General features: G+C 34.8%; 1 protein-coding gene across 1 annotated transcript in view; it reads right to left on the reverse strand.

Moving 5' to 3' along the window:
- AP4E1 (adaptor related protein complex 4 subunit epsilon 1) overlaps positions 1-16,566 on the reverse strand; it is a 52,374-nt gene that overhangs the window by 11,703 nt on the left and 24,105 nt on the right. Inside the window, exons 11-16 of the mRNA XM_072962451.1 lie at positions 14,016-14,155; positions 12,856-12,968; positions 12,626-12,744; positions 8,975-9,277; positions 6,927-7,041; positions 1,570-1,693 (exon numbers count right to left, since the gene is read on the reverse strand). Coding sequence (XP_072818552.1) covers positions 1,570-1,693; positions 6,927-7,041; positions 8,975-9,277; positions 12,626-12,744; positions 12,856-12,968; positions 14,016-14,155 — 914 coding nt within the window. The remainder of the gene's footprint in view (positions 1-1,569; positions 1,694-6,926; positions 7,042-8,974; positions 9,278-12,625; positions 12,745-12,855; positions 12,969-14,015; positions 14,156-16,566) is intronic.

The raw sequence follows: 16,566 nt of genomic DNA on the forward strand, positions 1-16,566 counted from the left end.
AGGTTACCAGAGAACGCAGAAAAATAATCATCTCATCTCTAAAGCTGATTCACCTTGTCAATTACCATATAGGTTACTAATCTGAGCTACGGTCCTCTTTGGAAAGAAATTTTAAATTGATCCCTCACAATAATATAGCATATAAAGAATTCCTCAAGCTTTGCCAGATGTCATTTCTTTGAGGGTAGTACATGTACACACACAGGATTTACAAGGCCCTGTCATGTTCTCTGGATCCTAGTTCAATACAACAAAAGCAGATGCTGTCATCTGTTGTGCAGGTAAAAGGGATGTTTCTCCCTTGGAGAGTTTCTGTCTCTCTTTCCCTTGCCCCTCTGTTCCCTGTTTGAGGCACTTAATTGCTACCACCACGACCATCACATGAACACAAACCATATCTGCTCCCCTTGTTTGGAATACCAAAATTAAAAGTCTGGGGGGGAAAAAAGGGTGTCAACAGAGCAGTTAAAAAAACTCTTTCCTGATAAGAGAACTGAACTTACGCCATTTCATTCAGCATATCATTCTACACTCCTCATTATGTGTCATTCCTCTGATAAATACTTCTTATAATCATCTCACTGGAAGACTGACAAATGCAAAGATGACATAAGATAAGGTGACTGACTCCTTAATGAACATGAGAACTCAATGTTCAAATGTCATCTTTCAAAGTTGTCACCTATGAAACTTTACCACATGTATTCCAAAAATGCTGCCATTACTCAAACATTTTTGAACTCTTTTAGAAGCTCCTTTACAACAAGAAAGCCATTGTCTTACTTTATGTCATATCAGTACAGTGACCAAAGATATCCAAACTGACCACTAAAATTAAATGAAAAATTAAAATTTCAATAAAATTTTATGTGGTAAACTCAGCTTCTGAATAATGGTAACAATGACAATTATTAATTATGGCAGCTACTATTTATTAATCACTTATTATACACTGGGTTGTATGAGACACTTTACATATATTATCTCATTTTATTAACTTAATCACATTTTTAGTAATTTATTTGTATTTCCAAAATCAAAATGTACCTAAAAAGGAGGAAGATTTGGCTCCACATTAAGACGTTTAGACAAATATATCACCAATTTTCAGGGTGGCTGGAAAGCTCTGAAAGAATTCTGAGCAAAGTATACAGCTTCCTAAAGTGAAGTCAGTCACCTCATTTTATGTTCATCTCTATATGTGTCAATCTTCCAATGAGACAGTTGCAAGAAGTAGATTATGAGGAATGCAGAATGATATGCTGAATTCATCTGAGTATATAAGTTGATATGCTTCTTTAAAGTGAGTGTGTGTGTGTGTAAGCAAGATATATAGTGATAATACACATCATTACTAGGTATAAAGCTAGTACACATCCTATTCTGTCTTGGAAGTAAGTAAGCTCTCTTAAAGTACAAGGACAGACTGTACACTATCAACATCTTGAGAGCAACAAATAGAAACAATTGAAACAACAGTCCATGCAGAATTAGCTTTCAGGAATCCTTCAACATTTAAAGACATTTAAACACTCCCATGTTCTCAATTTTAATAAGAAGGGAACTTACTCTTTTAGCCCTGTCTCGGTACTATTTCCAGACACATCCGAACCAAGAGAAATGCCAGCAGGAGACTGCCGTCCAGTGAAGCCAGATGAAGAAAAGGAGAGTCCATATGGTTCAAAATTGAGAACTGGAATTTTAAAACAATAAGAGGCTCATATTTAAAACAAAGCAAAAGTTATGAAAAAAATTGTGAAAGTACCATTCACTACTGAAATAAAATAATTGAAGACTATAATCCAGGGATAATTTTTTAATTGGAAGGGACTTTGGAGATGATATAATCAAATATTTATAGTAATAATAATAAAGTACCTATGATTTATTGAATATCTACTATAGTCTCCATACAATTAGCTGATCAGAGGCAAACAGTCCTTCATTTTTATCTCTTTACCTTCCTTAAAAGGGAAAAAAAATTTAATTAAGAAAGACAATTGGTAAACTAGGTCTACTGAAAAGCTGGTGTTCTTATGCAAAAATTAATGAGCTCTGAATGAAGAGATGACCGTGTTTTGTTTAACAAAATGCTCTTAGGTACATTCCTGTACCAAATGGACTGATGCCCTCAATGTGAAATCTTCCTTACAAAGAACAAGGTTTACCCAGGTTCAGATTCCTTTGAGTCTATATATCCAAATGAATTCAACTAGAGCCATGAAAATTTCTACTGCTATTGCAGATAGATACCTATTGTAGACAGGTAGAGCAGATGCCGATATCCATTCTCCTTTCTAAGTAACAGAACCCTGGATTCTTAGCTAGGTACATGGCTATCCAGAAAAGAGATGTCATTTCCAGACTCCTTTGCCATGTGACTGAATTCTGACCAATAAAATTATATACACGTTTTGTGCACAACTTCTGGAAGGAATCCTCCTGGAAGAAAATAACCTCCTCTCTCCCTTCCTCTTTTATATTCATGAAGCTATCAACAATCCTAGGCTGCCTACTTCTGGGTTTCTTTAATGGGAAAGAGCAATAACCTTATATAAGGCCCCACTTTGCTTATCTATTTTCTAATATGCTATTTAGCTAAACTTAATCCTAACTGGCACATTATCTTTTTGGACTATCTGGATTGTAATACAAAGGACCTTCTTAAATCGTAAAAAATATATTAGAAAATAAAATGTGACCTTCCATAATTATTATCTTCATTTTATAAATGAAGAAACTGTGGCAAAGAGTTTGCCATGAACTCACCCAAGATTACAAAGACAGAAAATGAAAGAGGGAGATAAGAAATCAGATACTCTGGTTCTAGAGCTACCCTCTGAATCACAATATCATACTGCCTCCTCCAAAGGAAACAGCACCTAATCCAAAGAACACTAAATAAATTAACTTGCTTGTTAGCTAAATTAATGATATAGAAATGATTGTTCAGTAGGAAAAAAATGGGCTAACTAATTAGGAGAACTAGTTCTTGACGTAGGTTGGGTGTTAACAAGATATATGAACTAGACCTTAATTTTTCTGTAAAGTGAAGGGATTGGACTAGATCAGCAGTTTCTAATTGCTGATTTGATAACTAAGATCAAACTGACTTCATAGAATCTCTCAACTATTTTTTTTTAACTGAAGTATAGTTGGTTTACAATATTGTGCTAATTTCTGTTGTACAGCAAAGTAATTCAGGTATACATATACATGTACATATACATATTCTTTTCCAGACTCTTCCACTATAGGATATTACAAGATATTGAATACAGTTCCCTGTGCTATACAGTAGAACCTTGTTTATCTAACTTACTTATAGTAGTATGTATCTGTTAATCCTAAACTCCTAATTTATCCCTCCCCCCAGCTTTCCCCTCTGGTAACCATAAGTCTGTTTTCTATGTCTGTGAGTCTCCTTCCATTTTGTAAGTAAGTTCATTTGCATCATTTTTTCAGATTACACATAAGTGATATCATATGACATTTGTCTTTTCCTGTTTGACTTACTTCACTTGATATGGTAATAATCTCTAGGTCCATCCATGTTGCTGTGAATGGTATTATCTCATTCTTTTTTATACGTAAGCCAAGCTTTCAGACATTTAGATACAGAAGGTATAGGAGTAGAGCTCAAAAATCTGTATAATTTTTTTAAAGCTCTCTTTGTGATTCTGACTCATAATCATGTTTGGAAACCACTTGTCTAAATCTTTCTAAGGTCCTTCGCAGCTAGAATATCCTCTCACTTGAAGCTTTCCAATCATCTGGTTTAACCTTCTATCCCATATTGGCCTCTTTTAAGTAGCATATGTGACAGTCAGTCATCCAGCCTCTGCATTAACACTTCCAGTAACAGTGAAGAGCTCAAGAAATGTTTCAAGAGTTTAAGCCAAAGAGTAAGTAAATATGAAAAGTTTAAGTAAAGAGCAGAAAGAATTCAAAATCTGAGATCGAGAGTTTGAGAACAGAGGAAAAAAAGACCAGACATGGAAGGGGACAATATCTAGAAAACAGTCAAAATTCTGATCCTGAGACAAAGCAATTAAAGATTGTCATCTAATAAAGGCCTGGAAAAGCTCAATATTGAGAACAAAATTCAAACCACATTATTTTCATTTTTTAGTGAAAATTTCCCAAGATCTTTACAGAGGTGAAGGAGGGTCAAAAACTGGGGAAGTTAACTAGATGTACAAGACCTCATGTGCAATTAGGAAGCAAGGAGGGAATAATGGTATGCAGATAGAGTCAGGAGAAGGAAGAAGGTAGCTGAATTGCAACTTAATGGCTATGCAGAAGTTAACCAGATGAAGAATGAGAGCAAAGGACAATTTATTCAGAAGAGAAAGCATGAGCTGGAGGCAGAGAGAGTCCTTTGGGAATTGCGAGTTATTGAAGGTAATCCAGGTGAAAGAGAAAAATATAAACTATCCTGAGCATAAGTGAGTAATTCAAAACCTGTTTGTAATCTTCACTACTTTAGAGGCCTTGATTATATGCACACTCCTTTTTTATCTTACCTTGTACTGCAATTCTTTTATACTTTGATCACTTGGCTATACTTCTCTGACCATCCCCAGCTGTTATTATTTTATTTTTTGAGAAACTAACAACCTCTACTCGATGTGGTTTTCTAAAAGCCATTGCTCCACAGACAAAAGATTATACTGCCATTTCCTTTCACTATCTCTGGTTTTTGGTAACACTGGGGCTACAATATATTCAAACAATGTTTTAATAGAATAATCCACATTGGTTCCTAAATGCTTTTCTGGGGTAGGAACTGGTAATAAAATTTTGTTCCCTACTATCCCACCTATTTTTGCCAATTCTTACTATCTTACAATATTTTCCTTAAGTTTATTCTTATGGATTTGGTATTTTTCTACCTAAGAGAGCAAAGTACTGTATCATTCATAAAGTGACATTTAATTACTACTCTCTGCAAATGATTTATAAAAACTTCAAATAATATTAGTATCAGAACCAGCTGATACTTGAAGGATTCCAGAATTCATAACTTTTTAGGCAGAAAATACCTATTTTCCCCCTACTCTTTATTTTCTGTCTTATGGCCATCCAAATATGAGACACATAACTTTATAACTTACTCCTCAAGTATTTATTAAATACTCGCTATGCCCTGTCTAGCAACTGATTTCTATTTCCATTATATAACAGTGTAAACTCATAAAATTTCAATTTCACTTTAGAGAACTTTTGAAAAAAAGATTTGGGAGGAGAGAGGAAGAGATTAATTTGAGAGTTTAACCCCACTTATAATGATTCCATGGGAAAAAAAATGTACTTGGCAAAGGAATGGATTAGACCGAGGAGTTTCAGGGTTATTATATTTGCATCAGCCACTTAACTTATTTTAAGGGAGAAGACAGGCAGTGCCAGGAATCAGGCTCCTTGTCCTACCTCCCCATCCCTACCCTTCCCTTGAATTGCAGTAACAATGGCAACTGATGGCCCCCAGATATTTGAAAATATGGAAATTATGCAACTGGACCATGTCTCCCCTTCTGGAACGCCAGATTTTTACTCCATGCCCTAGATATCATAAGGCTTCTATATGTACTATAGGCAGAGGTTCGGCAATTGTAATTCAAACTTTACTCCCCACCCCCTCCACATAGTCTATCAATATGTGAGGAGTTCAATGAGAAGGAAACTGATTACTTTTTGAAAGAAAACTGAATTTTCTAGGCCACTAGGTATCACTGTGCTAAATAGTATGTCAAAAACCTTAAAAGAGCAAATACTTCTGCAAAAAAAGATAAAATCAAGCCTATAGTTATTGTTTATGCTTTTTGGTTTCATTTTAGGATCAACCATTTAGATGTACTCAAATGCCTAGCACAGAGCCTGGAAAATAATAAGTACTCAACAATATCATTAAATAATAAATAGAAAAAAAAAGACCTTTCAACACTGAACTTCTCAGTATTAACATTGTGAATGCCTATATAGATAATATTCAGTATCTAATGGTCTCCCCTTATTCACATATATATGCCCCATTCACCACCCAAATATCTCACTGATTTCCTCTTTACTAAAATCATGACAGAAGTCTTTCCCTGACAGGCTACATTTCTTAACTTTAAAGATAGTCTTTCCTATCTTAGCTGTTCCTAAACTCACTGATCAGGTATTCTGTTGGAGGAAGCATTCTAACACGCTTAAGCTATACAAGATTGCTCAGAATGAAAATGAAACTCTCTAGTCAACAGTAACCAGTTTGTTCCTCAAACTTCTCTGTAGATATGCTCACATTAATATCTGTCAGCCCTCTAACATAGTGACCAACATGATAATTCTACCCTAAAGTCCTTTTAAAATTCTGGGATGGCTGCCGTATCTTAGGCACTTATGTACATGGAATCTATGACTTTGAGAAAACCTCTCCAGGCTAACTTTTTTTCTCTGTGTACCCCAAAAAAAGATCAGGGTAAACAAGTAACAAGCAGATTTAAAGAGAGATAATATAAGTAAATATCCTCAGTTATTTACTTACATGACTATAACAGCAATTGCATAAAAAATTATTTTTTTCATTTATATATTTTTTATTCAAGTTTTTAAAAATTAACACACACTTCTTCAACAGATTTTTTTTTTCTTTAAAGGAATGGATTTTGAAAAGAAAAAATATGGGGCAGACAGGTATGGACTAGAAAATAAATACAAATATAAGCTGTTTTGCTAATTGCTTTATCACCACAACAAATTAGTACAGAGAATGCCCGATCCAACATAAACTGTTCTAAGATTGAGGTGTTTCCTTAGGCAAGGCTGAAGATTTCAGTCTCTGGTATTTGGAATTTGGGTTGCAGTTCTCATTTCTTGATAGATCACTGCGTGTGTGGCACAGTCACTACAATATAGCTAATTACAAACCCATGAAAAATTACCTTTTTCCTGAGAAAGCTTTTCCTCTTGCCGTTGGTGGTGAGGTTTATAAGGTGCTGCCCCCTGACTTAGTTCTTCAGCCACAAAACCATCCAGAAAAGATAAGGAAGAATCCACCTATATTAATGTAAAGCAAACATTAGGAATTAAAAAAACTTACCCTAAACAGTAGGCTGTATATTCACATAAGTAATTTCAGCTCGTATTTCCTAAAAACAATTTTTAAGTGAAAAACAAAACTTCAATTCTAGAAGTGCTACTCAACTCTCTAGCTTTCTGACACATCTATAATCAAATCACTCAGCTAAGAATCTAACAGTGTAAGTCATTCGCACTTACTATTAACCTCACTGCATTGCAGAATACCTTTTTGAGCATCCAGCATGTTAAGGCATCATGTTAGGTACTATGATTGAGACAAAGGAAGATACAGGTCCTGCCTTCATGAGATTTGTAATCTACTAGAGAAGACACATACACTATGAGCTATAGTATCTGTATTAGTTTTCTCCTGCTAGGGGCTAAAAACAAAGTGTTGGCAAATGCTAGCTCCTTCCAGAGGCTCCAGAGGAGAATAAGTTCCTTATCTCTTCCAGCTCCTAGAGGTTGCCAGCATTCTTCAGCTTGTGTCCACAACACTTCAGTCACTGCTACTATTGTTACTTTGCCTTCTCCTCTCTGATTCCTTGCCTCACTTTCATAAGGACCCTCGTGATTATATCATGCCCACTCAGATAATCCAGGATAATCTCCCCATTATAAACCCTTAACTTAATCACATCTACAAAGTTCCCTTTACCATATAAGGTAACATACGCTCAGGTTCCAGGGATTAAGGTGTGAATCTTGGGGAGGTCCGTTATTCAGCTTCCTATAGTACCTTTAACTATCCTATTCCCTTCTACCTAAAAACATTTTTCATAAATCTGTGAAAAATTACTTAATTTCAACAAATACATGAATAAAAAAGGTACAAGAGAATGATTAATAAAAAGAAATAAGAGATGAAGGAAGAGTAAGGGGGAAAGGAGAAAAGAAAAAGTGAGGAGAAAAAGAAAAATGAGATTCACAAGAGGATATAGCAGTGATGACTTGACAAACCACAGATTTGCTTTTCTTGGTTTAGCCAAGGGTATGCAAGCAGCTCAGATCATTGAGAACAGCAGATAATTCTCAAACATTTAACTGGCATTAAAGGTTTCATTTTCATAAGATTCTTAAGAGCTAAAGCTATGTCATCATTATCTTTTATTGGAAGAAAGGAAAGTATAGTTACCTCCTAGTTTAATACTATGTATAGTACATTTATTCATATAGTCTCTGGAATACCTACCAAATGTCAAAGCAAGGCCTCTAGCCTTCAGGAGCTAATGAAAAAAAATTAATGAACAAAGGTTCAAAATGAATACAAGCCAAGAACATTTCAGTCAGAATTAGTGGACATTCTCTCTTCTTTCTCAACTGTATTACATCGAACATAAAAATTTGAACAAATCTGACTTTCTTTTGGAAGTTGTCAGATTTATACCAACCTGAAGGAGAGACTGGTACAAATTCAGAGGTGAGCAGTAACTGAGTACTTTGGGTTAAAAGGGGCAGTGGCTGAAAGTAGGTGGGAGGAGGAAAAGTGGGCGATCAGGTTCCAAAGTGTAAAGATTTTGATAGTAGATGGACACAATAAAATGGAGAACTGTTTTTTTTCCCCTACAGTCTCAAACAAAAAAGAGTAATAATAAAATGGCATATTCAAGAAGTTCAAAGGAAATAAAAATTAAAAATTCTCAAATTACTATATACTAAAAGACACTGTCAGAGAATATAAATCCCTTCACTGCATTTCTCCAGAAAAAATTAGTTATCCTGACTATTTAGAATCACTACTGAATGGAGCTCTCAAATTCTCTCTCATACTAATGTGAGAAAAACTCCAACCTTCATCTTAAGTGCTACAAAATTACATTCTGATATATTCCAGATACAACACAAATGCAAGAATTATTCTGTTTAAAAATAATGGAATTTTTAAAAAGATGGAACACAAATGTCTCACCACCATATCTTCACAACTCTTATCAACTGGAAGCAAGCTCTTCATAAATTCCACATTCTCATGCAGATGTTTTAATTCAAATGCATGCTGTCTCAAACAAGTATCCAAAGATGTGGTAAATTCCTGGATTAATCTCTCAACTATACTAGAAGAGTGTGCTTGTGGTGTCAACTTGGTCACAGCAGCAATTAACCAGGCTTTTGTTTCTGAAGAAATGGAGTCACTCGTAAGTAACCTGTAGAGCTTGGTTATAACTTCCTCCGGCGTTTCCTTACCTAAGAGGTAGGCATACTCCCCTAACACCTATGAGTAAAACAAAGAGATATGTATATATACACAAATATCAAGTTATACAGCATCCATATTCAGAAATCTACACAAAACCTACTGCTGGAGTAAATATAATCTAGACTAAACATATTCTCATGGTGAAGAAATTATTTAAGATACAATTGTACATTTTAGGACCAAAATTACACCAAGAATTGGAACTAAACACAAAAAGGTTTTCCACATCTTTATCGTTAACAATACATGAAGCAGCATACCTTTACAAGTTAGCTTTCTTTTGAACTTCCAGGTTTGGATGTTGGTTTTTACAAGCACTTTCACATTCTGTTATTATTTTCCAATAAGCATCTAAACAAGTGGTTCTCACATGCTAATATGCATAAGAGCAATCTGAGGTGTTTCATAAAAATAGATTTCTAGGCTCTGCCCTCAGATAATCTGATTTAGTATGTCTGTGGTGGGGATCTACAAATATACATTCTGAACAAGCATCAGCTGATTCTGATGCAGATGATCCACAGAAGAAACTCTGAGGAACACTGATCTGTTACGTATTCTTTCCTGCATCTAACTTACTCAAGTGATATATAGCCCCACTGGTCTAAGAATCATTAATAAACTTAACAGTTTTAATTTATGGAGTATGAGATCTTTCCTAAATGGTATTTATAAAGCATTTTCATATCTTTAGTGTAATATTTGGACCAGCAAGAAAAAAACAGGGAGGTAAGGTGACAGGCAAGAGGAGATCTATAGTTAGTAACAAGAAGAGGGAAAAAAAAAGAAATAGGAAAATAGGACTACATAAGTTCAGTCCTCAAATAATTAGTAATTTTTTGAGTGGTTTAAAAAAGATGGGAGATAGCTTTAGAAGAGCAGGTAACCTAAAACTCAGTTAAAAAATCAATGGACTTGAGCTTTTGAAAAGATAGAGTAGATGCATTTCCCCCCTAATCTTCCTGCTAAGTACACTGAAAAACACTTGATATTATACATAAAACACACATAAAAAGACTTTGAAAGGTAGAGAAAAGAAGGCAGATCACAAAGGACCATGGTATCTAAGGAACAATACAGTGGCTTATCTGTTGCCTCATATACCCTAGACTGGGTACTGGAGAGCCAGCATCTAGAAACACCAATAGGCACAGACAAAAAAGTCCCAAGAAAAGTCTGCCCTCCAGCCAAAGAGCCAGGAAGACAGAAACTTTTAGACAAAAATCTTTCTACCCCAGTCAAGCACCCCACAGAAAAAACTAGTCCCTCCCACAGCAGCAAAAGTGAAATGGAGAGGAGAGCCAAGACTTCCACCCCTCCAGGCTGTTAGAGGCACCCCAACTTCCCAACATGGGTGATTACAGAGAGATCCAGTGGAAGCCAGGACTTTCATCCCCATCAGGCTGTAGAAAGGCCCACTCCTCTGCAGTGTCTGTGAAGACCACATAGGAAGCCTGCACTTCACCTCCACCCAAGTATAAAGAGGTAGCCCTCCCCCTCTCTGCTGGGGTGATGTAAGGGGAAGCCTAATAGAAAGTAAGGACTTTGCTCTGCTCAGATAGTGAGGCCACCCCTTCAGTATCAGTGGTGGCCACACAGTTACAGATCTCTACACCCTGTTTCAATACCATCACCAAAAGAATTTAATCGACATTTATAGAACATATATCTCAACAATAAGCAGAATACCCATTCTTTTCAGGCACTCACAGAACATGTAACAAGACAGACTATATCTTAGGCCATAAAATAAACCTCAATAAACTTAGAGAACTGAAATTATAGAGTATTTTCTCTATTGACAATGGAAACCATCTAGAAATCTGCAACAGGAAAAATAACAGGAAATTTTCGAAACACTTAAAAAAATGAAACAACATCATTCTACACAATCTTTCCAGAAAATAGAAGCGGAAAGACCACTCTCAACTCATTTTATGAAGCCAGTATTATCCTGATACCAAAACCAAACAGATAGAGTAGGAAAAAAATTGAAAACTACAGACCAATACACTTCATGAACAGAGATGCAAAAAATTTTAACATGGTCTCAAGAAACCTACAAAAAAATTTCTAGATTAATAAGTGAGTTCAGCAAGATTGCAGGGTACAAGATCAAAATGTAGGAATTAACCCATGCACTTATGGTCCATTAATCTACAACAAAGGAGACAAGAATACACAATGGGGAAAAGCCAGTCTCTTCAGTAAGTGGTGCTGTAAAACTAGACAGATAAATATAAAACAATGAGATTAGAATATTTCCTCACACTATATATAAAAATGAACTCAAAATGGATTAAAAACCTAAATGTAAGACCTGAAACCATAAAATTCCTAGAAGAAAATATAGGCAGAACACTTCGACATAAATCATAGCAGTATTTTTTTGGATCTGTCTCCTAAGGCAAAAGAAGTAAAAGCAAAAATAAGCAAATGGGACATAATCAAACTTAAAAGCTTTTGTACAGCAAAGGAAGTCATCAACAAAATGAAAAGACAACCTATGGAACAGGAAAAAATATTTGTAAATGATGCGACCACCAAAGGGTCCAAAATTTACAAATAACTCATACAACTCAATATCAAAAAAACAAATAACCCAATCAAAAAATAGGCAGAAGACCTAAACAGACATTTTTCCAAAGAAGATATACAGAAGGCCAACAAGGACATGAAAAGATGCTGAACATGGGTAATTATTAGAGAAATGCAAATCAAAACAGCAATGAGATTATCACCTCATACCTGTGAGAATGACTATTGTAAAAAATGTCTACAAGTAATAAATGCTGGCAAGGATATGAGAAAAAGCAAACTGATTTTGCCAACAACCACATGTAAGTTTGGAAGCAGATTCTTTACTAGTCAAGATTCAGATGAAAAAGCAGCCCCAAGTGACAGCTTGATTATAACCCTGAAAGACCCTAAGCAGAGAACCCAGCTAAGCCATGCCTGGACTCCTCACCCACAGAAACTGTGAGATAACACAAGTATGTTGTTTTAAGCACTAATTTGTGGTAACATTACTATGCAACATAGAAAACTAACGTAACACAGATACATGAGTATTCACATATTCAAATATAGATTCACATAGAAAACACAACAGATGTATTGCAGAAACAGACAGACATGCAAATAAGTACCCATATATAAAAGACCAGCCAAGTGAGATGGCAGTGAGAACGAATAGACAATTAAATAGTTAAGTGACAGAAGGTGGCCACTGGGGAAGAAAACTGACAGCTGAAGGAGTTAGCTGAGTAGAACTGAATGATTTCTGAAGAAATATGCTGTTAGCATTTGGTTTTATAAAAAAATAATGTTATAAACATTTACAATTTAATGTACTCTGCTCACCCAACTCATAACTTGAAGAAACCTCTGTGGATAGAACACATTTTCCACATCTAGTAAAGTGAGATAAGACTGAACTGCATAAAGCCTTAATTGTTGATTTTCTGTTTCATCATCAAAACCTACAAAGAAATTGAGACATATTTTAATTTCCACTAAATTCTCTAAGGACTCTGTAATAAAAGCACTTAATTTTAAAATCTTTACATTGCAGAACGCAACAGTTTACTAACCTTCTGCTAACAGTCTGAGAAAGTTATTGGGAATATCAGGATGCATTACATCTCCTCCCACTGAAAACACAGCATTCATTGTCTGAATAAACCACGCATTATCAGGAGCATATGTGTCCACAGTGTTAAGAACAAGTACACTTCCAAATGCCACTTACTAAAATTATCCTTTCTGTATCAACCTTTAAAAAAAATAACCCTCAAAACAAACAAACAAAAAAAAACACTTCAATTCATCCTAGTTCAGCATTTATACCTTTAACCTCTATCAATAAACTGTTTTGGACTCCAGCTTAATGTAAAATAGGTGCTCAGTAAAAGTTCATTTAATAACCCTAATAAACCAAGTTCATGTTGCTTTATTTAGCACACTATCTTGCACGTAATAGGTATCCAATAAACAAAAGTGAAATAATTTAAAGAAATGTTTCAGCTAACTATGGACAAATACATAAAGGAAAATGATATATACTTCAGGGAGGCTAAATGTTGTGGCACATCTATCTGAACAAGTTGTTTATTCTCTTTTCTAATTTGCTCCTCTTAAGTTCTAAAGTTCTATCACTCTGCTGGCCAGAACTATAGCACTGGCAGGACAAAATTATACTTAGGCAATTTCCAAGATAATTTGATCAACATTATTCATTCATTCAATCTCAGATTTAAACAGCAGACATCTTAAAAAGAATGGAATATCCTTGTGATCTGTAAAGTTCCTCTGACTCAAGGAAAGTCACATGTGAATAGAGTTCCCAACTACTTTATTGTGACAATTTCCAGTTGAAACAATAAAGGATAAATGTTAGCATCCTGATCCTCTGTGGCCCACTTATCTCCCCAAAACAGTATGAACTTTTACTCAGAAAAGAAACTGAGTAGGAAGTAAAGTTAAAGACAAGAAGGGACTGAAAGACGGATCACACAGAGATTCTGGTATCTTCCTGCTGATAATACCAATGGAATGAAAAGAACCAGGAAAAAAGTCATCCCCTAAGAAGTCTACACAAATTCAATTTTCTTTTTTTGACAACAAGAAAGGCCTGAATATCAGGAATGGAAGTTATTGCTGTGTCTCTGAGCTCAACCTGCTAGTAACCATGTCTATAAAATCATTATGTAACTAAAGGTATTGAATAACTTGTGGTCCAAACAAAGGATATTTCTCAGCCAGCTCAGCTATTTTGCCAACCAAATTGACAATAATATATTCTTCTTTGCTTTGATGTAAATATTCAAGCATCTTCTGGACAATCACGGTTATATTCTGTGCATTAGTAATTCTGTAAAGAAGTTCCAGAGTCTATTTAAGAAAGAGAAATAAAAACAGTATTATGACACTATGCATGACAACACCAATAAATGCAGTAATATATAGGCTTATAACGGTTCATTCTTTTACTTTTTTGTAACTCAACTGGGAAGTCAGTTAATAGGTGCTCAAGAAATGCACATTTTAACTGGAATAGAAGTTAAGAAAGGTAAAACTATTGTCCAAAAAAAGTCCCAACTATGATTAATTCCAAAGTCTAAAAGCATTCTACTGATGTAATTATGATTTGACATCTCTACATTAAAGGCCATGTGAAGACTAAAAAATTAGAAGGTTTATGTTTTCTAAAAACATAACAGCTTCTTAAATCTACATTACTTATCCCTGTGTGCTGTACATGTGCATGAGTGTGTGTATACATACACACACTCACGCACATATATAAAAATCCTGCCTTGCAAACTGCTTTTTTCACACTACCCAAATGACAAAAAACAGCACTTGCATGGGTTTGTCTGCTAAGGGCAAATGGTCTTTAATGTATGGACAAAGCTCAAGTGTTTCAAAGCCCAGCAGGGCCTATATTCAGAATCTCAGATTTCAAAGAAGTTTTATAGCTACTTTCTCAGGGCTGAGGAATACATCTCTTGGTGCCTCAAGCAAGATGAAGAAAGACCAGTACCAGAATAAGCCCCCATTTGGCTGGCTTTCTAAGGCTCTACATTAAAGTTCTAAAAATATCATAGTTCCCAGAAATCAGTATGAGACGAGGGCAATAATGAGGAAGTATCATTTACTGGCATTTCAGGATCAACAGTACAAACTGCAAGAAAATTTCTACATATCATACTTGTCAAACGCATTCAAAATATTTTTAGGGTTCTTTCTAATTTTTCAATCCTAACACCCAGGACTTCAAGTACAAAGGATAACAGATTTTGAATTTTTTTAAAACTGTTCCAGTTAATCCTTAACACCATTTAAAATCTATAAATACACAGGTCCCTCCATCAGTAGTTTTCAACTTTTGAAGCTGCTTCAGACATGCTTCCTGTAGACTCTAAACTGTATGTTCTGTATTTTTAGATAATCTATACTAAATTTACTTCCTACTCTAAGACCATGAAATTTAACATCCCCAGGACTAAATGGGCTGTAAGGATTTGCATGGCTAGAGGTCTTTTCTGTTAGCTCCTTCTTGCCTTTTTTTTCCTTGAAGAAAAAGAAAGGTAATAAAACAAGGTAAAGGGGACTCACAGCCCCAAACAACAGGTCACTCCAACACCCAAGGACCAAAGTTCTTGCCATATAATTGCTGATAGAGGTTAGCGAGAGTGGCACTGAGGATACGGTACTGAAGTGCCTTCTTGGGGCACCTCTGATAGCACCTTCTCCAAAGAATTCAAACTACGCTTCTCACTGCAGGTAATGCACTGAACAGATCAGACTTGATAAATTTAAAAGTTGTCTAATTTCCCTTTGACTCTCATTTTAAAATGAGAGCCCAGTAATTAAATATAGCAATAAGAAAACTGTACCTAAGTCAACACTGTTCAATTTAGTAGTTAACCACACAAAGAAAATGCATGCTGTATATCTGTTCAAAGTGGAAGAGCCATGTAATTATTTGTTACTGTCCCATGGTACCTTGTCATTTTCCACAATGTCTACACATAGCAATTAGTACATCTGTAAACTTCCTGGATTCAGTCAAGGCAGGTAACAGTTTTCAGAAGACAATAAATATGAATGTAAAACATATATATATACATGTATATACATGTAGATATATATATTTATAAATATGTACTTTGTTTTAAAACTAGTACCTTTTAAAATTCAAAACTCATCTTATCTTTTAAAAATTACAACTGTTTAATGCAATACAGTGTTCTCTCAACTTTTAATTCATTGCTTTGAGTAATTTAGATGTTTAGTAGATTCTTTTTATTATTTTTAAAATCAAAAATAAAAGTATCCACTCTTTTTAACTAGATTCCATATACCATTTTAAATGAAGCGATTTCTCTACATGAGAATTAATAGATATATCTACATAGACACTCAAGCAGATACTGAAGCAATTTTATCTACGGAAAAAGTTGGGGAAAAAAAAGTAAATTATACACCTTTCTTTCCAATAAGTTCAAATAATTTTAGGGATATCTTTATTAATTCTTTCAACATTCCTACATATTTAATAGGAGATGTATTAGCCCATTTTATAGATGTCAAAGAAAATAACAAAAAATTTTTAATCATCACAAATTACATCTTAAAATTGTACTAATATGAAGACCTGGGAATGGAATTCAGAGCTTCTACTGATACAGTTCTTGGACCAAAGAAATATTAATGAATCCTATACAGGTAACTGGACCTAACTCCTCCATCTCGTAACTTAAAACCATTCTTGTGGATACTGACACAAATACTTTTTA

Source organism: Vicugna pacos, chromosome 6, assembly GCF_048564905.1.
Source record: "Vicugna pacos chromosome 6, VicPac4, whole genome shotgun sequence".
NCBI classification, from domain to species: Eukaryota; Metazoa; Chordata; class Mammalia; order Artiodactyla; family Camelidae; genus Vicugna; species Vicugna pacos.